At 43.3% G+C, this 25,814-nt stretch overlaps 1 protein-coding gene across 1 annotated transcript in view; it reads right to left on the bottom strand.

Annotated features, from left to right (window-relative positions):
• Window positions 1–8,714: 8,714 nt before the first annotated feature.
• Window positions 8,715–25,814, bottom strand: part of LOC132874203 (kazrin-like) — a 175,278-nt gene continuing 158,178 nt past the window's right edge. Inside the window, exon 2 of the mRNA XM_060910193.1 lies at window positions 8,715–8,809. Coding sequence (XP_060766176.1) covers window positions 8,715–8,809 — 95 coding nt within the window. The remainder of the gene's footprint in view (window positions 8,810–25,814) is intronic.

Below are 25,814 nucleotides of genomic sequence, written 5' to 3' on the forward strand. Positions count from 1 at the left end.
CTATATTGTGAGATGATTTTCACATTTTAACCCTTTTCTCCTAAGACAAATCATAGGAACGCAAAAAAAGTAGCGTCACGTCATTGACCCATATATACATGTAAATAGTTTTTGCTGATTGTTTACTGTAGTGAAATGAATGTCTCCATTAGTTTTCACTTTCTTGCAACCACAATTTGATTGTGTATTGGTATTACTATAGTTCCATCATGTCTAGAAGTTATTTGGTTTTGCATTAAAAAAATTGAGTCTCACAGATCTTGCTTCAGAGCTGAAAATCCTTTTTTTTTGCCAACTATTTTTATTGGTTTATCAATATTACAACTGACTGTACACAGTAATAAAATTTGTGCACATATGCTCATACAAACAGAACATTAATGCCTGGCCAAAGTTGGCAATGAAAGAACATGAACTTAAACATCAACTTAGGCCAGCTTTCAAGAAGTACACTTGTGTTAAACTTGGGTATACATACACACTGACAGATTTAGTACAGATTACAAATTAGAGACATATAACACAAACAAACAAAAATAACAATAAATAAAATAATTTAAAAGGTGGCTTTTGTGAAGGATATTATGGCCTACATATAGGAAGCTTTGCTTACAATGGAGGTACCGTAGAAAAGAGGTGGGTTTTTTACAGTGTTATCTACACTAATGTACAATACTCACATACTATGCAGGTGACACAAATATATAGATATAGATGTATGAAGTGGATTATAAAGTGGCAGAGGGGAACTGAATTGATTCCAGAAATTCAAGAAGAGGGTTCCATATCCTGTAAAATTTTGTGGTGGAGCCATGCAACATAGCCCTCATCTTCTCTAGCTTAGAATATGACAAAAGGTCTCTTACCCAGTGAAAGACTGTTGGTGGAGTGGAAGATTTCCATCTCAGTAAGATTAATCTCCTAGCTAATAGCAAATGCTATGAAGTCAGCCTTATATTTAGGCATCAGTAGGGTGGAGAGTAGCACTCCAAACAAAATAGTTACTGGAATAGGATCAAAAGGTAACTTGTTATAGTAGATAGAATATTGAAGATGTCAGTCCAATGGAGCACTTGCATGTGACGTCACAGCCGATCCAGATTGTGACAGACACCATCTTGTCGGTCAAACGCCATATTTCCGCCTTCTACTTCTACTTCTGCTTCTACTTCTGGTTCTACTTCTACCTTTTCTTCTGGAAAAACCTACTATATACAATTCTACTACAATGGCTGCGGCTACAAGCTCTCCCTACCTGTGCACGTTTTTTTATGTTTTTTGTGTGTATTTTTGCGTGTTGTTCGTCTGTACCGGACTTCAATATCCACTACAACCGTATGGACTTACTGGACATTGGTTTCCAGCAGAAAATGACGGTTTGTAGCGATTTCCATCACATGCACAACTTTCCGGACGAGAAAAAAAAAAATTCCGGACGAGATAGCGAGACCAGCGGGTTCTCCGTGGATTGTTATTGGAAGCAAAGCTAAGGAGGCGGCGCCGGGAGAGTAAGCAAAAGCGAGGCTGCAGAGCCGGCCTGTTGACTAAGCTCAGAAAACAGCCACTCAAACCTCCACTGCTAAGCCTCTACCTCTCCAACGCCAGGTAAACAAGACGGACGATTTGGAATTACAAATATTTTAAGTTCGTTTCTTAGACAAGGATATTTTTTAAGCTTGTTACCTCGTTAACAGTTTCGGCGAGAATCTCCCGCCTTCTTCAGAAACAGTTTCTTCAGGACTGTTTCTGAAGAAGGCGGGAGATTCTCGCCGAAACTGTTAACGAGGTAACAAGCTTAAAAAATATCCTTGTCTAAGAAACGAACTTAAAATATTTGTAATAGTTAGACATAATGAACATCCACTACGGATTTGGAATTACAGCTGGAATTACCTTATTCTATTCTATAATCGGCTGGTCAGTGCTATACTCAATACTTAAGTGACTTACCCGTCCAGTGAGGATCATTTTCTTGTTTACAAGATGCCACATCTGAGTCGCTGACAAATCCTGAATTTCTGTAAAGATAACTCTCCAGAGATTTATAAGCACGCAGTGCTTCACCACTGAACAGCGAGGGAAAGTTGATGAGGTAATTATACACGTCTGGGTATTCCGCTGGCAGTTCCATATCCACTGACACGGTCGTGAAAACTCCGTCAGGAAAGCCATAAGGGTCACTAATCTGTAAATCATTTATTTTAGACATATATCTAGTTATCTGTTCATTAGAAAAATGAGCCGTGTAGTCCGTCGGTTGAAATTGATCCATTCTGTACACGAGTGCAGCAATATTCAGCTGTGCTGTTGACCGACAAGATGGCGGCTGTGTACTTTCCAGTCACGTGACTGCAAGATCTCTATTGCTGTGGAGAGAGGAGCAAGACAAAAACATATGTATGTATTAAAGAGGCTGGGGCTTGCTGGCATCAGTCACAGAGTGGCCTTATGTGTGGGTATATCTTCGAGAGCTTCTCCTTACTCCAGTGCATATGGTGGAGAATCTTAAACTGTAGGAGGCTATGTTTGGCACAGAAAAAGGAAGAATGTACTCGATACAAGATTTTCTCCCAAAATGTCCTCATCAAGCGCCTCTCCAAGATCCCGGTCCCAGAGGCTCTTAATGGAAGATAAAGTATGGCAGTGCCGTAGTCAAGTCACTGAACGTCGAGTCTGAGTCCCCAGTGTTCAAGCCCGAGTCAAGTCCAAGTCATTAAAGAAAATTTCGAGTCGAGTCCACTATTGATCCAAGTCAAGTTCGAAAACAAGATTCCAACTGCACAATTTGATGGTGGCTGTTGCTGCCTTGTGAAACCATCTCTGCTACTGTGTTGGACTAATGTTACTGCTTGGCTACCCCATTTTAGTTAATAGGCTACAGATAAAAAGCTTGTTCATCGCTCAGCAAGCCCCCACTATCAGTAGGGCAAATAATATGAGTGAGGGTTAACACTAGCTAGTTCTCAACAATGCAATGAACATAGCGTGTCACTTACTTCTCTAGGTATAGTCTTGCCAAATGACAATTGAAGTTTGAGGTTGTCCCCATCGTCTCCTTGATAGTTCTTATACACATATGGAACACATAGCAGTGCTTTTTCCCCACTGCACAAGAAGTCAGTATAAGCAAAGCAGACAATCCTAGGGGCGTTCTCTCCAGGTATTTTAGCACCATTAATGTTAGTTTGTTCCTGAACATGATGTATGAACAGGTGAATGTGCATGCTCTTGCACAAAATTAGTATAAAATTTAATGTTGATGTAAATATCTTATGGCAAATAATTATGGTACATTACAAAAAATAAAGAAAAAATTCAAGTTCTCATCTCCAATTTACAAGTCTGAATGCATTTAATGCATGAGTCCAAGTCTGGGTCATCAGTGCTCAAGTCCAAGTCAAGTTACGAGTCCTTAAAATTAGGGCACGAGTCAGACTCAAGTCCAAGTCCTGGACTTGAGTACTACAAGCCTGAAGTATGGTTGTATTCAGGGCAAATTCTACTATACATACAGGACATAATGTCCTTTTCGCTATGAACTGGTTTTAGAAATATATCTACAGTGGTTGCTAGTTCAGAATGCTCGCCTGTCTGCCGCAGAACGGTAGGGGCCCTGGCGGTAAGCTGCGGTAAGGGTGCAGTTACAACTTGCAGCCATGGGGGCAGCATAACACTGAAGTAGGCTTTGTCAGTGGCTTCCTTGAGAGTGCATACTCCCAGCACACTGCAAAATTCTTCTGCCCCTTCCAACGAACGTTGTCAGTCACTACGTATACATGCAGAGCTACATAGTCGAGCTACTGGCAGTAATCGAGCTAAGCTCAGAACTGGAGTTCTCCAGATATCCAAGTATGCGCTGTAATAAATCGAATTATTGGATGGTGTAAGTCATACTCCAGGCTGCAGACCCCTTTAGTTGTAGGCTTTTTAATAAGATGTGTAGGTTACTAGCTAAGTAAAATGAATTCAAATAGGCTATATCCTGTCGACAACAGGAACACAAAGTTCGCAAGTTGCGGCGAGAATGTGTTAATCTGTAAATGCGGCGCCCATTGTACTGACATTTATCACATGACATAGACGATAGCCGATTACCTCTACTGCAAACTAATAATAAACACATTCTAAGGCAAACGAGTTGATCATTCTGCGCAAAGCCAGCCGCAAAAACGAACAGAGGTGCCAATTTCTCTCCTCTCCCTCCCTTTCCATTGGCGCAGCCGGCTTAAAAAAACATGTGTGCCCGCCATCTCTCCCTCTCCTTTCGTTGATAATCGGCGATTTGGTGATAGCAAATTACCTCTATTGCTAACTAATAACAGAGACAATTGAACGCATACGAGTTGATAATTGCACGCCACAAACTTGAGCAGATGCGCCAATTTCTCCTCTCACCTCCTTTCCTCCATGCAGCTGTTAAAAAAAATTGCAGTTGCACAGTTTGTTTGGCATGCCCCGTCACTTAATTTTTTGTACAGACACTGCCGTTGTTTTGTAGGTGAAGACAGTTCGTCTGGTTATGTTAGTTATTAATAAATATCCCAACTTAATTTATAACATTAATATTCTAGCGCACGCCGATTCAGCTGATAACGAGATCATTAAACTGCACAGTATTCTCGAGCACACTTCCAGGATTTAAGTTAGAGAGGTGAAGAAGTGGCTGCGCGTGATTTCGGTATTTAAAATAAATGTTGTTTGTATAAACGTAGTTCGGGAGGAAGCCCGCGGAGTGATTGACAGCTGTCATTACCTGCTCCCGCCTTCGCGGAGATTTAATCCCTCCTGCTCCTTTCACCTGTCATGCGCGAAGGCTTCTCGAATTGTCCCACCACCTCCATTTCACTAGAGCACCCAGCTGCAATTCCTCTATAGAGATCTTGCAGTCACGTGACCGGAAAGTACACAGACGCCATCTTGTCGGGCAACAACACCGCTGAATACTGCTGCACTCGTGTACAGAATGGATCGCTTTCAACCGACGGACTACACGGCTCATTTTTCTAATGCACAGATAATTAGATATATGTCTAAAATAAACGATCTACAGATTTGTGACCCTTATGGCTTTCCTGACGTAGTTTTCACGACGGTGTCAGTGGATCTTGAACTGCCGGAGGTGGAATACCCAGACGTGTATAATTACCTAATCAACTTTCCTTCGCTGTTCAGTGGTGAAGCACTGCGTGCTTATAAATCTCTGGAGAGTTATCTCTACAGAAATTCAGGATTTGTCAGCCCCCCTAAGATGTGGCATCTTGTAAAGAAGAAAAAAAAAACTATCGTCATTGGCCGGGTAAGTCACTTAACTGATGCTAGATATATCAGTAGTATCTAGCATAGCACTGACCAGCCGATTATGGTTGAATATTTTATATTATCAGTTAGATCAAGTATCAGTAGTCTATCACTATTACTGTATATATGGTAAACCTGCTTAATGAAATAAAAACGTATTTGTCCAGTTTAATTTCCTTAGTTTTTACCTTAATTAGCAATACTGATAAATCATAATTCTTAGAATTAAAGATGTGTGGGCATATATATTTATTTATAAGTCCTTATAAGGATTGATCCTTATATTTATAAGGATTTACTACTAAGACAGTGGTAAATTCTTATAAGTTCTTTACTGTTTTTTTTTCGTACCACACCGCTAAAGACCCAATCCACCCCCCCGCCCCAACCCTCTTTTCTCAGGCTCCCACTTCCCGGAATTTTTTTATTAGAGCAAGTCATAAACTTATGCTGCAAATAACCACATAGATATACTGAAATAAATACATGACGAACCTGAGATGAAATGGTCACTGCACAGGCGCCAGTGATCGCTCCTTCCAGTCGGTACCCATGCCTTGTTCTTGTTGTTTGGATCAGCCCGGCCGATAGCAGCAATCCATTTTGCGCGCCTGTCAGGGTCCCGTGGCAGCCTATGAAACTTTCTTCCTGTTTTCTGACCTCTCCTGTTGTGGCATTTATATGCCATGCAAGTATCCGGCATTGTGGCACGGTAATTTTTGAATATTTCGGCAAAAAAAAAATGAAAGTCAGCGTCGGAAAGGCGGCGGAAATATGGCGCTTGACCGCCAAGATGGCGTTTGTCTACAATCTGGAGCGGATGTGACGTCACATGCAAGTGCTCCATAGGGGGTGTGTGAAGCGGATCTCATCCCGTATGATCTCCGCTGAAAGCATCCAGGTACCGAGGCCAGCTGACATGCCAAACATGCTTACTGTACACCAAGCACTCAAGGGCGAACTAGTGAAACTTGATTTATAATTTACGCTATTTTACGCATCTAATGACAAAAGTTAAGATAGGCTACTAAACTGTTGGGACGAAGGCTGAGCATTTTTGCACAAGTGGAATTTAAACACATAGTCTAGTTATCATGCAGTGACGTTTCATTTAATTTCTCAGCATTCCAGCTTAATGCGCAGCAGAAATGATTCATCATAACCCCTGTCTGATTGGCCGCACTTGCCCTGACAGAACGCGCACTTGAAGGCAGTAGCCAACAGATAAGATCTGGGCAGACCAGGGGTTTGGGAGAGGGGGGGATACAAGAGTGTAGAAATGTTTCTGTGTGTGTGTGTGTGTGTGTGTGTGTGTGTGTGTGTGTGTGTGATGCCCCCTCCCCCAGCCTGGATAGCTTTGTAGACCTTGGTGAGTGATTGCTGCCTGGGTTACTGTACACTATTTCAGTTCTTAAACGTTTGAAACCTGGCTGACAGTGGCTTGCAGCGGATGGATTGATACGCAAGAATGTTTTACATTCAAAAATAGTAATGCACAGTGTATTAAATAAGTAGGGTGGATTGCCCTAATGTGGGGCATTTTTTTGTCACTTCAACTTTGGTGGACTATTACAATTTAAAGCCATAATCTCAGCGACCTTCATTCTACTCGGCTGCTGGATCACTTTTCATTCTCAGATATCTTTCTCTGCCTGCCAATGGGTTTGAGACCAGTGCAGGGCCATAGGAGCACCCTCCCCCCTCCCGACCATCCCCCCCCAGCAAATCGCACCGTGTGTGTGTGCGCGCGCGCACGCATATTGGGGGAGGGGTTGCAAAGTTCATTCACACGATTCAGCCCCCACCACACACACAAAAGAGGGTACTTCACGGCAACGACGTATCAAAAACAAACCGCTCTTTTATTTTCACACTCAACATCAAGCAAACAAAATGTGCACCAGGGCACAGGAAAACATAAAAACGAAGTCATACCAGATATGTCCAATACATACACACATTTGAAACACATTCCCCTTCCCAGAGTCAAAGTCGTAAAGTCCGCTGAAGCAGTGCGTGTCCCGAATCAGCGGCAATCAAGGGATGGATGAATGCGAGTCCACGTGCAGGCGTTCATTATTAGCGCTGCAGTCGCTGACAATTTGGCATGACAAAGATTTCCCTATGAAGGTGTTTGCGTGTGTTCATGTGTGTATGTGAGTGCGTGTCCATGTCTCCTGCGCTCCTTGTCAAAGTGCACAGAAAGCGCCAACCAACAAGTGTCCAGATTTTTTTTAAGTGTACAGAAGTTTTAAAAGCAATAATTTATTTATACATAAAGTGTTCAGTCCTTCGGAGGGTGTGTGTGTGTGTGTTTGTGTGTGTGTGTGTGTGTGTGTCCTTTCCGTCCTCAATCCCCCTCGCTGCGTCTGTTATCTCACTGAAGCCCCTGTACTGTGCGACTCGGCCCTTTGTTAGTCCCATAGGCCTATTGTGGCCCTTTTCCACTACCCTTTTTCAGCTCACTTCAGCTCGCTTCAGCTCACTTCAGCCTGACACGGCTCGCGTTTCGACTACCAAAAACCAGCACGACTCAGCTCGCTTCAGCCCTGCTTAGCCCCTAAAACTCGCACGGTTTTGGAGTGGGGCTGAAGCGAGCCAAACCGTGCCGAGTGAGGCTGGGGGCATGAGCAGACACTCCCCTGTGCACTGATTGGTGAGGAGGAGTGTCCTCACATGCCCACACACGCCCCGCGAGCGCGCTGGGATCTGTAAACACCGCAAACCCGGAAGGAGAAGAATTACGAATTACGAGAATTTCTGAAGCCTTATGCGCCTCGCCTCATCTATACGCTCTTGCCAGTATCTGTCCGCGTTGTCGGTGACAACATGCCACAGCACCAAGACCAGCAACACTAACGACTCCATGTCCTCCATGTTTATTGTTTACTATTCGGGTCGAGAGACTACCGCTTAAAAGCTCACTGATGTCACTGTTTGCGCTGCATAACGACATCACGTGACGTCCACCCACTTTCGCTAACTCCACCCAATGTGTCCACCCACTTCCAGCCAGCACGGTTCAGCGCGGTTGTAGTCGAAATGCAACTCCAACAGCCCCGCTCAGCCTGACTCAGCATGGCACGGCTCAGCCCGACTCAGCCGCGTTTGTAGTGGAAAAGCGGCATTAGTGTGCTGCCATGCAATGTTTCCTCTCACATACCAGTGGGCCCACCACGTAGAGCGATGATCTTGTCGATGACTGTGTCCAGGTGATCTATGTACAGTATGTGTATCTTGTATTAATTTCCTTCGGGATGAGTAAACATTTTAACTTTTGAAGCAGTATCTCTGTGTTGTTTTCTTGCCTTGAACTTCACAATGATGCACAAGGTAGACACAGTTTAAATAAGCTTACAGGAAAAAAACAACAACCCAACGAAGGACAAGGTTTCTTCATTCATCGTGACTTTTATTTAATTTATCTTGAGATGATTGTTTGTGGTCCGATCCACAGCCGCGTTGAACAATCGCGTGTCGGTGTCTGTGGCTGGCGTCAGAGGATGCTTTCCTGTAATCAAACAGATTGAATGCAAGTTTGGTTACTGTCAACCTCTAGCCTTTGGTATTAGTAATATCAGTATACAAGGCGACATCATTTGCCTTCATTAGTAGACAGGGAGTTTTCTGTGGGCATGAGTAGCTGTCTCGTGCGCAAGGCAGCTGACATCTCTCGACCACCTATTAAATATGAAAAAAGCCCGCCACGCAAAGAGTAGCCCAGCTGAGATGCCAGTCTACAAGTCAACCTAAAAAAAACTTCGTTTTCAAACTTCACAATGGGTATCTGAACTGTGTAACTTTGTAATAGGCTTACACATTATTTACGTCGGACATTCAGCCTAATTTAACTTTCCATAAACGTGCGTTGCGATGCACAATTGTCTCCCCCAAGCCTAAATGTTTTCACATTCCTTTGTTAACAGCCTCCTATAGATGGAAAGTGATTTACAGCTACCCTGCATCTATCTAACATGTTAAGTTTAATCGTTTCTTGTAAATTAACAAAAGTACATTTCATTATAGGGCCACCATAAACGCACCCAAATGTTTTATTCAGCACAACGTTTTGGACGTGTTGTCCTTCTCAAAGTACAGTGATCGAAACTTCGTGCTTTATAAAATGTTTGGGAGCTGTTATCAGTGTTGCGGAGTCTGTGTCTAATCATTTTAATAACTGTCAACCTAGCCTGGCAGCTGACATCTCCCGACCATCTATTAAATATGAAAAAAGCCTGCCACGCAAAAAGTATCCCAGCTGAGATGCCAGTCTACAGGTCAACCTAAAAAAAACCCCTTCGTTTTCAAACTTCACAATGCGAATGTAGGCCTATATCAAGTCGGTAACTGTGGTTTAATCAATTAATAAATCAATACTTACTGGAGAGCTCGGTTTGGTCGTGTCTGCACCAGCAAAAAACTCTGTAGCCTACGTCCGTTAATTTTTACAGCGCACTGGAAAAAATATGTTGTCAGGTATCATTCACAGTTGCCAGAAAAGAACCATAAATAACATCCCTCCGCCCCTTCCTCCACCACTGATTTCGCTACTGAGGTGGCATTCCAATGAAGTGCCAGAATATTTAAGGCATTCTTCTACTTTGTCATCCATTTGCCGACATTGTACATACCCCAGAGAAATGCCAGAAGAATCCAGAGGGGGGCCAGAGGATTTTGCTATCTGGGGCGAGTGCTCCCAAGTGCTACCTGGTGGTCGTTTGGGCACATTGCAGCTCAGTTCAAAACAGATGCGGTACGTACCGCGTCTATACCGCATGCTTGCCTCGTCAATGCGGGCATATTGAACATCTGTATTTGTGTATTTTCTGGTTTAAAAGGAAAGTTAGAAGTCTTGGCATGGACAAAGCTACGGATCTGCAGATACTGAAAAAAATTACTTTTATTCGAGGAAAATGTCTCTGTTAGTTGGTGAAATGAGGAAAAAGTTCCACCAATGTACATATTGCTGAAAAAAGTGATACCTGCTTGTGCCCATGCTGAGAAAGCCCTGTTCATTAGTGATGGAGGGAAAAAATTGAATCTGAATTGCATGCAGATTCTGAAGGTAGATTTAACGAGAATATTTTTAGGTAGTATATAGTCGGAATGTTTCCTGAAGAATATAAGAGTGCTGGGAGGAATGATGGTTTACAAGAGACTGATTCAATCTTCAGCCAGGCAGCAGTATCATTTGAATTGTCAACTTGTAACCAGTGATGTAACACACGTAGATTTGTAGCTCAGTAGTTGTCCTGAAAGTTGGGTAGTTCAAGTCCTCCTAGGGTCTTTGATTTTTCTAAGTATGTTTTACGAAGTCTTGGAGCCCATCCTTGCCAAAGAAACTCATGTATTACCCCATCTAATATACAGAAAATGATTTTGTTAAATAAACTGGTATACATTGAAAGAGATATGGAAATATGGGGAGAATGTTCATTTTAATTGAGTTAACATGTCCAGCTAGAGATAAAGGGAGTAGCGACCAGTGCTTTAAATCTTGTTTGGTTCTAATAAGGAGAGGCTCAAAGTTTGTCCTAAAGAGATTTTCAAAGGAATTTGTAACCTGGACACCTAGATATGTGAATTTATCAAGGACTATTTTAAATGGTAGTTTGTGTATTGGAGAGTTATAAGCCACTGTATTTAGAGGAAACCGCTCACTTTTGTAATAACTGAGTTTGTAGCCTGAGATTAATCCAAAGGTCTCCAGTGTGGATAACACGTGGCAGTGACGAGTTGAGGTTTGAGATAAAAAGAAGCAGCTCATCGGCATACAGTGAAACTTTTTGTTCAGCATCCCCTCTAAAGACTCCTGAGATCTGTGGATGGCAGTGTGAGGCTATGGAAAGGGTCTCAATGGCAATAACAAAGAGTAAAGGAGATAAAGGGCAGCCCTGTCTGGTACCATGCTGGAAAAGAAAGTAGGGGAGAGCGGGGTAAGATGAGCCAGGGGGTAAGATGAGCCACCCCCTGTTTCGAAGAAACAGTAAACAAATGTGACCATGTGACCACATTCAAAGGGGGCCGGGACCATTTACTTACACTTGTGGAGAGGAGCACCACATGTCAAACTAGGTGAGGGACATATTTATAAAAATGTGTTTTTGTGCTTTCTAAGTCAATTCCATGTTTGTCCACAGTGAAGATGATTTAGAGAAGACAAAAGTAGAATAATATTTAGACACATTAGGGTTAAGTTAGTGGCTTTCTAAGCTATGATATGAATGCTAATAAAAATAATTTTGATTAGCCTAATCCCCTTTATTAGCATTTTTCTACAAAATGGTGGCCATGGGGTAAGATGAGCCATTAGATGTGGGGCAAGTTGAGCCACTGGCTCAACTTACCCCATTGGTGGCTGAGCTTAGCCAATATGGATGACACTTAAGTTTTCACATTTACTGGTCATATATGACAACAACATATACATATATATATATATATATATATATATATATATATATATATATATGACATCAGATGAGGAAGACCAGTTGTTAGATGTGGGGGATTATGTTGTGGCAAAATACACGGGGAAGAAGAAAGTGCATTTCTTCATTGGCCAGATAATCAAATTGGATGTCTTTGAAATAGAGGCAAGATTTCTCAAAAGAAGCCGGTCATGCCATGGCTCTGCAAGAAAGCCAACCTTTGTCTTCAAAGAGAAAGATGAGGCTGTCCTGTCAAGACAGGATATTGTGAAAAAATTGCCCCGCCCCTTTACTGTTGGGGGGACAGCACGGAGGGAGAGGCAAATGGTGTTCCCTTGCCATTTGAACGCTTGGAACATTGAATAATGATGAAATGATTGAATGATTGATGGAATGATTGCTGCATGTTTTAGCAATGTTTTAACCTACTGAAAGAAATAAGATTCTTTTGGCACTGTTCTACTGTTTTAGTAATTTCTATAATATAGTATATCTCTCATTCCCTCTCTAACCATCCCTCTTTCTATCTATCTACGCATATCTCTCTCTCTATCCATCTATCTATCCCTCCCTATCCCATCTCGTTCTATCACCTCTCTCTTCATCTCCCCTTCTCTATGCAACGGCCCTATCCCCCACTTGATTGACTTGACTTGATTCATTGATTGCATTTCTAATAATAAAAGTTGTTTACTTTGTTAACCTAACATGTTTTGTGTTGGCTCAATTTACCCCACACAGTGGTTCATCTTACCCCGTGCATGGGGTAAGTTGAGCCACTTGACATTTTTTTTTCAAGAGGTAATATCACTCTAACCATAAGAGCTTATCAATTATGTTTTGCTCAGATAGTAACAGTACACTTTGAAATTTGGTATGGTGTGTAGACTGGAAGCAAAAATGGCTTTAACATGTAGTTATGATGAAAAATGTAAAAAGTGGCTCATCTTACCCCACTCTCCCCTACTCAGAATTTGCGTTATTGGTCCTAACAGGAGCTGAAGGAAGGGAATATAGAAGCTTCACCCATGAAATGAAGTTTTGTCCAAATCCAAACTTCTCTAAAGTATAGAAAAGGTACCCCCACTCCACCCAGTCAAAGGCTTTCTCTGCATCTAAAGAAATAACAGCTTCTGGACTGGTGGACAAAGAGGGGGCATATATAATGTTAAATAGAGGTCTGACATTGGAGAAGTGGTGCCTATTTTTAATGAATCCAGTTTGATCATTAGAAATGAATGTAGGAAGAATTGAACCTAAACACACTGCCAACACTTTAGCTAACAGTTTTGCATCTACATTGATCAATGAGATGGGTCTGTATGAACTGCAGTCAAGCGGATCTTTGTTCTTTTTTAATATCAAGGAGATTGATGTTTGTCGCAAAGATTGAGGTAAGCATTTGGATGTAAAAGACTCATTGAACATGTCAGATAAGAAAGGGGTTAGTTTATCTGAGAATTTTTTGTAAAATTTAACAGAACCATCTGGCCCAGGACATTTGCCACTCTGCATAGCACAAGCTGCTTTAGTGATCTCCTCTGTTGAGACTGGTTCTCTTAGATTGATGCTGAGGCTTTATCTACATTTGGTATAGGAAGACTATTAAAAAAGGAGTAAAAATCTGACAGCTGCCTGTGTTGCTCAGGGGTGTATAATTGACTGTAAAAGTTTTTAAACTGATCATTTATTTGCTGTGGGTCAGTTGTGGTGTCTGTGTTCGAATTTGTAAAATTTGGCGAGATGAGGATCTTTGGTGCAGCTGATGAGCTAGCAACTTGCTGGACTTATCACCTTGCTCATACTGAGCATATCTACATTTGAATAAAAGGTCTTTGGCTAGAGTGCTTGACAAGTTATTGAACTCCGCTTGCAATACAAGTCTGTTTTTGTATGTATTTGGAGAAGGAGAAGAGGCATAATTTTGATCAAGTTGTGAGATCTGAGTTGTTAAATTAGTTAATCTTTTGTCCCTCATCCTTTTTTCATAGCTTGAGTAGGAGGTTATTTATGAGGACATCATGGTGGTGTGACCGATGCTTGCGGCAGCCTCTGCTGACATTAGCAAAAGTTTTTCAGTGCTAGAAGTAGTTTCGTCCCTGCCCTGCAAAGCAGTTGGGCAAAAATATGTTTATAAGCGCATCTTTCTCCTGGACATTAGAAAGCACTGCGAGAACTGTGGACCGATAGTGCTAAACTGGCTTAGCAAGTTAGGACTGTTACGCTGAGGCTGCACAGAGGCGACCCTGGATTCGCCTGGAGCCACTGTGATAAGGAAGTACCATGACGGCACTGTGACAGATCACACAAGAGTGGGAAGTGAGGTGGCATTAATGCCAGGCTAAGGGTTAATCCCTGTAAACCAGCCGTTCCCTCAGTCCTATTGGCAAATGTTCACTCATTGGACACTAAAATGGATTACATCAGCCTGTGGAGATCGCTACGGCATGGAGTAAGAGACTGTTGTGTACTCATTTTCACAAAGACATAGTTGACAGAAACAATACTGGACTCTGGAATTGAGCTAGTGGGGCTAACAATCCACAGAGTGGACAGAGAGAGGTCAACATTGGGTAAGCTCCAAGATGGAGGTCTGGTTATTTACACAAACAATTCATGGTGCCGTGATGCCAGGGTGGTTTCCAGATCCTGTTCTCCTGATGTGGAGTTTATGGTTGTGAAATGCAGACCTTTTTACTTACCACATGAACTGACAGCAATCATGATTACTTCAGTACATGTTCCACCAAGTGCAGATGTAAAGCAGGCAATGGGAGAACTTTACAACATTCTCAGTCAGCTTCAGACAGCCCATCTGGATGCATTTCATATCGTTGTTGGGGACTTTAACAAGGCTAATCTTAAGTCTGTTCTACCTCACTTCCACCAGCATGTCACATGTGCAACAAGAGGGAAAAATACACTGGATCATTTATATGCAAACATCAAGAATGCATACACTGCAAGCCCCTTGCCTCACATTGGCAGCTCTGACCACCTGACTATCCTGTTGAAGCCTGCATACAGGCTCAGAGTGAGACAAGAGCCACCAGTAGTGAAGAACAGGGTGTGACCACAGGAGGCTATTCCATCTTTACAGGGTTGCTTTAAACGTACACAGTGGAGCATCTTTAAGGAGGCAGCAACATCCGGGGACTGTATAGACCTAGAGGAATATACAGACTGTGTTGGGATTTATGAATAAATACACTGCGTTACAAACCCTAGCTCAAAGGCAATGTAACATAAAAAAGGAATCCACATGCGGACAGAATTACGTTTGGTTCAATTTATTAAATAAGTATAATAAAGAAAAATGTAGGTGTAAGATCAGCAAATATGAGAGTGTATGCAAAGATGTCTAGGAGTGCCAAAACCAAAAACCAAAACGCCAAAGACACGAAAAGGGGAGGCCCCCGATAGACAGGAACGCTGCCATTTTATACCCCATCCAATCAGCACACCTGCAGTCCATTATCTGCAAAAAGAAACACAAGCAGACACAAGCAGCAGAGTAGGCGGGGCTATAATAAACATTAAGCAGAATGTCACACCCTCCCCCTTAAGACAGAGGCCCACTAATGGGACTCTGTAATAAATAACAAACAAAACACAAACAGAAGCGTTACAATATGGGCCTTACAAAATAACCACCATCACCAGATACTGTAGAAAAACCCCAGCCATCCCCAGGAAAAGATACAGCCACACAGCCAGACCCACTTCCTCCCTACCTACCACCCCTGAACTCCAGCAATTCCGGCGCCTGGAAAAGCAATTTAAGAAGGACAGGGAAGAAGGCAGGAAAGAGCGAGACATGGCTAACAAATGATCACACCTCCCCACCTGGGATGCGTGACAAGGCATCTGCCACTACATTAGCAACCCCACAAATGTGGTGTATAACCAAATTGTACGGCTGCAAAAACAAGGCCCACCTCACCAGGCGTTGGTTTGGGCTCTGCAAAGAATGCAAAAAAGTTAGTGGGTTGTGGTCAGAGTACACCACCACTGGATGAGACCCACCCCCCACATAGACATCAAAATACTGCAGAGCCCACACCAGTGCCAGGGCCTCCTTTTTAATGGTGGAATAACAAAGTTGGTGCTTGTTAAATTTCCGGGAAAAGTAGCTGACAGGCCTGTCAACACCCTGGTTGTCCTCCTGTAAGAGCACAGCCCCTGCCCCAACATGGCTCGCATCCACCTGCAATTTGAAAGGCTGATCAAGCCTTGGTGCAGCCAGCACAGGTGCAGTGCTCAACAGCATTTTCACCTGTTCAAATGCCTGTTGACAAAGAGGAGACCAGGTGAACATAGCTTTTTCTTTTAATAAGTCTGTAAGAGGAGCAACAACAGATGAAAAATTGGAGCAAAAACCCCTATAATACCCCACCATACCCAAGAAACGCCTCAACTCTTTCTTTGTGGTAGGATGTGGAAAAGAATCAATGGCCAACACTTTAGCCCGCACAGGCCTAACCTGCCCCTGCCCCACAACTTTCCCCAAATACACAACTACTGCCTGTGCAAACTCACACTTTGCCAGGTTTACTGTGAGCTTTGCCTCCACCAAACGGGCAAAAAGAGCACGAAGCCTGCTGACATGTTGTTCCCATGTGTCACCTGTCACGATGCAATCATCCAAATATACTGCACATCCGTCAAGACCAGAAATCACACGATTCATGAGCCTTTGAAAAGTAGCTGGTGCATTCCTAAGACCAAAGCTCATGACGTTATAAGAAAATAGGCCGGATGGGGTCACAAAAGCAGATATTTCTTGAGCATTAGATGTTAGTGGTACCTGATAATACCCCTTCAAGAGGTCTAATTTCGTGACAAAGCGAGCAGAACCAACAAGATCAACACAGTTGTCGACTCTGGGGAGTGGAAAGGAGTCAGGCTTGGTTACCAGATTTATCTTCCGATAATCGGTACAAAAACGGAAAGTACCGTCTGGTTTCCCTACCAGTAAGCACGGGGAAGCCCAGCTAGAATAAGATGGTTTTGCCAAACCATTATCCAAAAGATATTGAACCTCAGCGTCAAGAAACTTTCTTTTTTCGGGTGAAACACGATAAAAACGTTGTCTGATGGGCTTAATATCACCAACCAGTTCAATGTCATGTTGTGCCCAGTCGGTGCATGTAGGGGTGTCAGAAAACAGTGCAGGAAAAGACAAAATGACAGACTTTAATTCCTGTCGTTGTTCCAATGACATATGAGTCAACAGAGCATCTAGATCTTTCAACATTTCGGAATTTTTCAATCTGGGTAACAATACCGAGTCATCGGGAGCACCCTCGTCCTCCCCAGCTGCCACCTGAGGAGGCGTGCAATGCACCCCGTTTGTAGTCAACGCAGCAGACACTTCACCATCAGAAACCTCCAGCGTAAACCCTTGGCTGTAATAAGGTTTCAACATGTTGATGTGACAAAGTTGGGAGGATTTCTTTCGATCAGGTGTTGCAACCAAATAGTCCAGCTCTGTGACCTGTCGAACAACAGAATATGGACCAGCGAAACGAGCTTTAAAAGGCGAACCCGGTGACGGCAACTACGCCAAGACTTGGTCACCTGGGCTGAAAACTCGCTCTACTGCATCACGATCGAACAGTTTTTCATCTTGCCTTGCGCTTTAGACAAGTTTTTATTTGCCAATTCACAAGAGAGAAACAGCTTACGGCGAAACCCTTGGACATATTCGAGCAAATTCATTGGAGGCTCAGTTTCATTAACACAGTCTTTCAAAAGAGAAAGAGGACCACGAACTTTGTGTCCAAAAACTAAATCATTAGGACTAAAACCTGTGCTTTCTTGAGTGACCTCCCGAGCCGACAGCATAAGCCAGGGAAGGCCCTCCTCCCAGTCATGATTAAGCTCTAAGCAGTAAGCGCACAATAAAGACTTGAGAGTGGAGTGGAACCGCTCCAGCGCGCCTTGACTTTGTGGATGGTACGTGCTGCTCAAGCTATGTTTAACACGAAGCTGCTTTAACACCTGAGCAAACATGTTAGATGTGAAATTACTCCCTCTGTCGCTCTGAATGACTTTGGGAATACCAAATATAGAGATGAATTGTGACAGTGCTTTTACAATGGATCTGGTGGTAATTGATCTCAACGGGTAAGCTGCTGGGTATCGGGTAGACTGGCACATAACAGTCAACAAATACGCAGCACCACTTTTCAACGGAGGCAATGGGCCAACACAATCAACAATCAAACGTTCAAAAGGACGACCAACTGCAGGAATCGGATGGAGCGGTGCGGGCTTAATGCCCTGGTTTGGTTTGCCTGCTATTTGACAAACGTGACAGATCTTAATAAACGCGGCCACATCCTTCTTCATACCGTGCCAGTAAAAATGCTGCAATAAGCGGTTATAGGTCTTTCGGACACCAAAATGACCCGCTACATCCCCATGAGCAGTTTTTAGCACTACTGCCTTAAATGAATCAGGTATCACAACCTGTAAGATATCAACATCCAACTCACCACATTGAACCCATTTTCGCACCAGTACACCATCCACTACAAAGTAGCCCAGCTCTGCATTTTTCATGTTATCAGCTGGCAAAGCATTAGCAATTAATTCAGACAGATGCTCATCTTTACACTGAGCTGCAATCAATTAATCACGATTCAGACACTCTGGCAATACAGGCAACTTTTTAACCGTAGCAGTACGTGTATCGACTACTACACCCGATGACGTATCCAACAGTGCGCAACTTTTCGCCCTTGTTACGGCGCACGCACTGAAAACCTCAGGAAATTCAACAGCACAATCATTTTCCCCTGCCTCAACGGGAACAAAACAAACTACAGGAGGAGGTGGAACACTAGGCCAAACTCGTCCTCCAGCCAAGTTATTTCCTAGAATTATATCCACCCCATCTACAGGTAGCGATGGGCGGACAGCTACAATTGATTCGCCCTGCACCAAATCCGAGTGCAACACTAACCTGTGCAGAGGTACTGATAAGGTGTTCATACCAATTCCCCGAATCAAAACGAACTTTCTCGTGCTGGAACTACAAGAAAAGGGCAAAACAGATTCCTTAACAAACGTTTCAGAGGCCCCCGTATCACGTAAAATTCTCACAGATACTTTCTCTGAATCATTCGTAAGTGAAACAAACCCATTCATAAGAAACGGACCATAGCGGTCATCCACATGTTCCTTACGGCCATCTTCAACAGAAGGCAAAGCAGCAGCCAGCGCACCAGGTACCCCACAACCTGATACACCCGCAAAGCCAAGACCAGATGGAGCAACAGTTTTATCTGCAGGACAGACAGAATGAGTGACAGGTGCAGCACAACACACAATTTTAGGAGATGCGGGACGAGTTTGATTTTTCTTCTTGCCACGCAGGACAGGACATTTGTTTTTCCAATGCCCATTTTCTAAGCAATAATGGCATTGATTCTGAGAGTCCTTACTGCGAGCTAACTGATCCAACCTAAATGCAGGAGGGCCGCCAGTGCCACGCTGATAACGAGCTGGCCTATTGTCATCATAATTCTGCCCATACTCTTTTTGCCTTCTCCTATGGATCAGCATAAACTCATCCGCCAGTACAGCGGCATCTGCAGCAGTCTTTGCCTTCTGCTCAGTTATATACATAGCCACACGTTCAGGCACAATGTTTCTAAATTGCTCCAACACTACGAGCTCACACAACTGTTCAAACGTTTTTACCTCTTCGGCTGCCAACCATCTATTAAAGAAACTGGAAAGTTCTCTCACAACTTCTGTATGGGTTTGTCGATCACCTTTCTTCCAGCTCCTGAACCGTTGCCGGTACACCTCAGAATCCAAAGCAAAGGCACGCAACACCGCCTCTTTAACAGCGGCGTATTTTTTTCGATCAGCTGCAGAAAGAACTATGAAAGCTTCTTGGGCTTTCCCAGTAAACACACTCTGCAACAGCAGGGTGCGCTCCCCATCACTCCAGCCTCGCTCAACAGCAACATTCTCAAACAACGAGAAGAAAATGTCTGGGTCCTTCTCATTAAACTTTGGCAACAACTTTAACATTTTGAGACAGGTTCACCTCACCAGTTCTTCCCGTCTCACTATTTGGAGAAGTATTCATTCTCTCCACCAGCTTTTTCTCATGCTCAAACTTCTGCCATTACAACTCACTTGATCGCTCACTCTGCTGCAATCGCTCATATTCCAACTGTCTCTCTTTCTCACGTTCCAGCGCCTCTAAGCGCTTCTGCTCCATCTCTAATCGTTTCTGATCTGTCTGAATTTTTAACAATTCCTTTTGTTGCTCAAACGTCAGCGCGGCGCTACGCTGAGGAGAACCAGACTCCATTGGCGCTGACTGGCCCATTGGGCCTGCCCCATTCGCCGATTCTTCGGACAAAACGCCCATCTCTAACAATTTGTTCTTGACCAAATCCTTCAACTCAACTTTTCTGAGTGTTTTAGGCAACTCATCCAAACCATACTGGCCTGCAACATTACGTAATTCATCCTTTGTCATTTTATCCAAATCACTGCCAGACAACGCATCCATGATCAACTACAACGAATACAAACTTCACCAATACCAAGCGCAAGTGCCAACAACGACCGTATCAGTTACCAAAGCTACAATTTATACTATCCAAAAACAACAAATAACACCAACAACTTGTGGAGCCGTGCCGGTGCAGGTATCTCGCATACACAGGAGCTACAAACACACTAGAGCTGCCCCGCATCTACCTATAGGATAGAAAAGAGGCCCTACTTACTTTAAACTAGTCTTCATGTGCCCTCATACGATTGAACCGCAAGCAGTCCCCCCACGTTCAACACACCAGAACAACAAAATAACAAAGGCAAAAAAACAAACAGCGTTAGGCGCTCTTACCTACGGTGGGGGTTCACTTTAGCTCTGGCAGATCTAAACCCGCCCACTAATTCTCCCGTGCACACGGATACCGACAACCTGCCCTGACTCACACAACCAAAAGTAGCGGCCCAAAAAAGTGACCTCCCCTCTCTTTGGCAAAACAAAAATCAAACCAAAATCGTACTATTCAAATCAAAACTAAAGTCCGCGTATGGATCCCCCCCAAAAATTTTCTACAACTCCCGACACCCGTCGGCATAAATACAAATTACCAATTTCAAATTTGCAACAAAAATGTACTTAATCCAAAATAGACAAGTACATACTATGGGATTTAACTCCCGGACGAGCCCCCAATTTATGTTACAAACCTTAGCTCAAAGGCAATGTAACATAAAAAAGGAATCCACGCGCGGACAGAATTACGTTTGGTTCAATTTATTAAATAAGTATAATAAAGAAAAATGTAGGTGTAAGATCAGCAAATATGAGAGTGTATGCAAAGATGTCTAGGAGTGCCAAAACCAAAAACCAAAACGCCAAAGACACGAAAAGGGGAGGCCCCCGATAGACAGGAACGCTGCCATTTTATACCCCGTCCAATCAGCACACCTGCAGTCCATTATCTGCAAAAAGAAACACAAGCAGACACAAGCAGCAGAGTAGGCAGGGCTATAATAAACATTAAGCAGAACATCACAACTGTTGTCTGTTGTAAAATCTGTTAAGCTGCATCCAACCAATAAGCCTTGGCTAACTGGGGAGGTTCGCTCTTTGCTGAGGCTTCATGATGCTGCATTCAGGTCAGGTGACACTGAGGCATCCAAGGAGAAATCTGAAAAGAGGAATCAGAGGTGCCAAAAGAGCATATGGGATGAAACTGTCCAGTCATTTCAATGACAACAAGGACACAAGGCACTTATGTCAGGAATTTCAGACAGCTATAGGCTTTAAAACTACTGTATGGGCAATAGACAATAACCCCTCCCTGCCAGATATCCTCAATACCTTTTTCTCCTGGTTTGAGGTTACAGATAATAGAGTGGCACTAAGGCAGGCACTGCAGCTTACTGCGGACAGCGTAAAGAGGGTCTTTTCCAACATCAACCCTCGAAAGGCTGCTAGTCCAGATCACATCCCAGGTTGTGTGCTGAAGGACTGTGCAGAACAGTTGAAGGACGTCTTTACAGACACATTCAATATCTCGCTCAGCTAAACCAGGGTGCCTATCCCTTTCAAAAGTGCCACCATAATACCCCTGCCTAAGAAGACAAATCCAGCCTCCATAAATAACTACCACCCTGTGGCCTTGACCCCCATACAGTGGTGCTTGAAAGTTTGTGAGCCCTTTAGAATTTTCTATATTTCTGCATAAATATGACCTAAAACATCATCAGATTTTCACAGAAGTCTTAAAAGTATAAAAAGAGAACCCAGTTAAACAAATGAGACAAAAATATTATACTTGGTCATTTATTTAATGAGTAAAATGATACAATATTACATATCTATGAGTGGCAAAAGTATGTGAACCTCTAGGATTAGCAGTTAATTTGAAGGTGAAATTAGAGTCAGGTGTTTTCAATCAGTGGGATGACAATCAGGTGTGAGTGGGCACCCTGTTTTATTTAAAGAACAGGGATCTATCAAAGTCTGATCTTCACAGCACGTTTGTGGAAGTGTATCATGGCACGAAAAAAGGAGATTCCTGAGGACCTCAGAAAAAGTGTTGTTGATGCTCATCAGGCTGGAAAAGGTTACAAAACCATCTCTAAAGAGTTTGGACTCCACCAATCCACAGTCAGACAGATTGTGTACAAATGGAGGACATTCAAGACCATTGTTACCCTCCCCAGGAGTGGTCGACCAACAAAGATCACTCCAAGAGCAAGGTGTGTAATAGTCGACGAGGTCACAAAGGACCCCAGGGTAACTTCTAAGCAACTGAAGGCCTCTCTCACATTGGCTAATGTGAATGTTCATGAGTCCACCATCAGGAGAACACTGAACAGCAATGGTGTGCATGGGTTGCAAGGAGAAAGAGACTGCTCTCCAAAAGGAACGTTGCTGCTCATCTGCAGTTTGCTAAAGATCATGTGGACAAGCCAGAAGGCTATTGGAAAAATGTTTTTTGGATGGATGAGACCAAAATAAAACTTTTTGGTTGAAATGAGAAGCATTATGTTTGGAGAAAGGAAAACACTGCATTCTAGCATAAGAACCTTATCCCATCTGTGAAACATGGTGGTGATAGTATCATGGTTTGGGCCTGTTTTGCTGCATCTGGGCCAGGATGGCTTGCCATCATTGGTGGAACAATGAATTCTGAATTATACCAGCGAATTCTAAAGGAAAATGTCAGGACATCTGTCCGTGAACTGAATCTCAAGAGAAGGTGGGTCATGCAGCAAGACAACGATCCTGAGCACACAAGTCATTCTACCAAAGAATGGTTAAAGAAGAATAAAGTTAATGTTTTGGAATGGCCAAGTCAAAGTCCTGACCTTAATCCAATCGAAATGTTGTGGAAGGACCTGAAGCGAGCAGTTCATGTGAGGAAACCCACCAACATCCCAGAGTTGAAGCTGTTCTGTATGGAGGAATGGGCTGAAATTCCTCCAAGCCGGTGTGCAGGACTGATCAACAGTTACGGGAAACGTTTAGTTGCAGTTATTGCTGCACAAGGGGGTCACACCAGATACTGAAAGCAAAGGTTCACATACTTTCGCCACTCACAGATATGTAATATTGGATTGTTTTCCTCAATAAATAAATGACCAAGTATAATATTTTTGTCTCATTTGTTTAACTGGGTTCTCTTTATCTACTTTTAGGACTTGTGTGAAAATCTGATGATGTTTTAGGTCATATTTATGCAGAAATACAGAAAATTCTAAAGGGTTCACAAGCTTTCAAGCACCACTGTAGCTACTGTATGAAGTGCTTTGAGCAGCTTGTCATGAATCACGAAGTCATGCCTCCCAACCAACCTGGACCCATTGCAATTTGCTTACAGATCAAGCCAAGCTACGGAGGATGCCATCTCTGCCCTGCGCCACCTTACCCTGACTCATCTGGAAAATAAGAAGACTTATGCCAGGATCCTGCTGATCAACTTCAACTTGGCTTTTAACACAATATTGCTCACTGAAAATTTGCTGTTGCTGGGCGTGGATCCTGGCTTGTGCAGTTGGATCAAGGACTTTTTGACAGAGACACAGCAGACAGTCAGAGTGGGTAGCATTACATCTAAAACAACCACAGTAAGCACAGGATCACCACAAGGGTGTGTACTGAGTCTGCTACTGTTTATGCTGCTGGCGTATAACTGTTCCACTAGTTTCAACACCAACCACATCATAAAGTTCACCGATGACACTACATTTGTCAGCCTCATCACCAATGACGATATGTTGGCCTACAGAAAAGAGGGGGAGCAGCTGACAGCCTGGTGCACAAAACACAATCTTGCCCTCAACACCAATAAGATCAAGGAAATGGTAATTGACTTCAGGAGGACTGGTCACCGGCATCATCTCCCATTGACCATCAGTGGTTCTGAGGTGGAGAGAGTTCACAGCACCAAGTTCCTGGGGATCCAGCTGATGGATGAGCTGCCCTCCAAGGACAACACTACAGCTGTCATCAAGAGCGCCTTCACACCCTCTGCAAGCTGAAGCAGCCATGATCTTGTTGTTGCTACAGTTTTCCATTTCCATTTGAGAGTACACCATGCGCATTCTGGCTGCTGCTTTTCACCAGAGCTTTTTATTTTATTTTCTCTTGTTTTTCTTTTTTGTGTTTTTGTAGTTTGTTTGTTTTTGCTTGAATGTTTTGTCCGCCGGTTGTGGTGTAGCTCCGGACCCAGTTTTGGGCATTGGTTCCCTCCGGGCCTTGGTTTGCTGTGGGTGATGACTGTGCTCCTCATTATGGACTGCAGTGGGCTCATTGCTCATTTTGATATTGGAGTTGTCCAGTGCTCTGTGCGGCGATGCTTTTGTGCTTGGCGCAGTGTTCCAAGCGATGTTGCTTGGTGGCATCGCAGCAGCTGTGCAGGCAGTTTGGGACATGCTAGCACTCCTGTGTGGCAGTGCTTCTGTGCTCGCTTTGCAGGGTGTTCCAGGCAGTGTTGCCTGGTGGCAGCACGGCACCTGTGAGACTTGTTTTCATGCACCTTTTGGTGGGACTGTCGCTGCTACACCATTGGAATGACATCCTGACCTTTATTTGGTGGCCTTTTTCCCCCCTTTTTTCCTCTCCCTTTCTTTATAATTGTAAAGCAACCTTGGGTATTGAGAAAGGCGCTATATATGTTTAACTTAATAATAATAATAATTATTATTATTATTATTATTATTTTACAGAGGCACCATTGAGAGCATTCTCACCTACTGCATCTCTTCCTGGTTTGGCAATAGCACAGCAGAGGAGAGACAAACTGAACAGGATAGTGAAAACTGCTGAAAAAATCATGGGTGCCTCACTGCTGCAGCTGCAGGACATCTACATGGAGCGCTGCGTGTAGAGGGCAAACCGCATCATAAAGGATCCCACTCATCCCTTTCATGGCATATTCACACTCATGCAGTCCGGGAAAAGATACAGAAACATCAAATCAAGGACTACTCAGCTGTTAAACGTTTCTTTCCCACAGCAATCAGACTACTAAACCAGAGAACATGAACTGCATACAAGAGGCTGTTCCTCTAAAACCAAATATTTTATTAAACCACATTTTGTATTCTATTTTAGTATAGTCTAGTTTATCTATTTGTGCTTTTATTTATTAACTTTATTCTATTTTAGTATAATTTAGTTTATTTATACCTTCAGCAATGTCAGAGGAAGCTCTAGAAGTGCTTCCCCAAAGATAATTATTGGAGAAGCTAAATCTGCCACCATCACTAGACGAGGTCACCAGAGCCATCAGACAGACCTCTACAGGGAAGTCCCCTGGTGCAGACAGCATCCCTGCTGAGATAAGTATGGGGCACCTACATGACAAAGAAACTTAACCAACTGTTTGTTCTGATCTGGGACAAGGGAGCTGTACAAAAGATTTCAAATGGCCCTTTTCCACTACCCTTTTTCAGCTCGCTTCAGCTCACTTCAGCCTGACACGGCTCGCGTTTCGACTACCTCAAAGCAGCACGACTCAGCTCGCTTCAGCCCTGCTTAGCACCCAAAACTCGCACGGTTTTGGAGCAGGGCTGAAGTGAGCCAAA

This window comes from Neoarius graeffei, chromosome 26 (genome assembly GCF_027579695.1).
Source record: "Neoarius graeffei isolate fNeoGra1 chromosome 26, fNeoGra1.pri, whole genome shotgun sequence".
Lineage (NCBI taxonomy): Eukaryota > Metazoa > Chordata > Actinopteri > Siluriformes > Ariidae > Neoarius > Neoarius graeffei.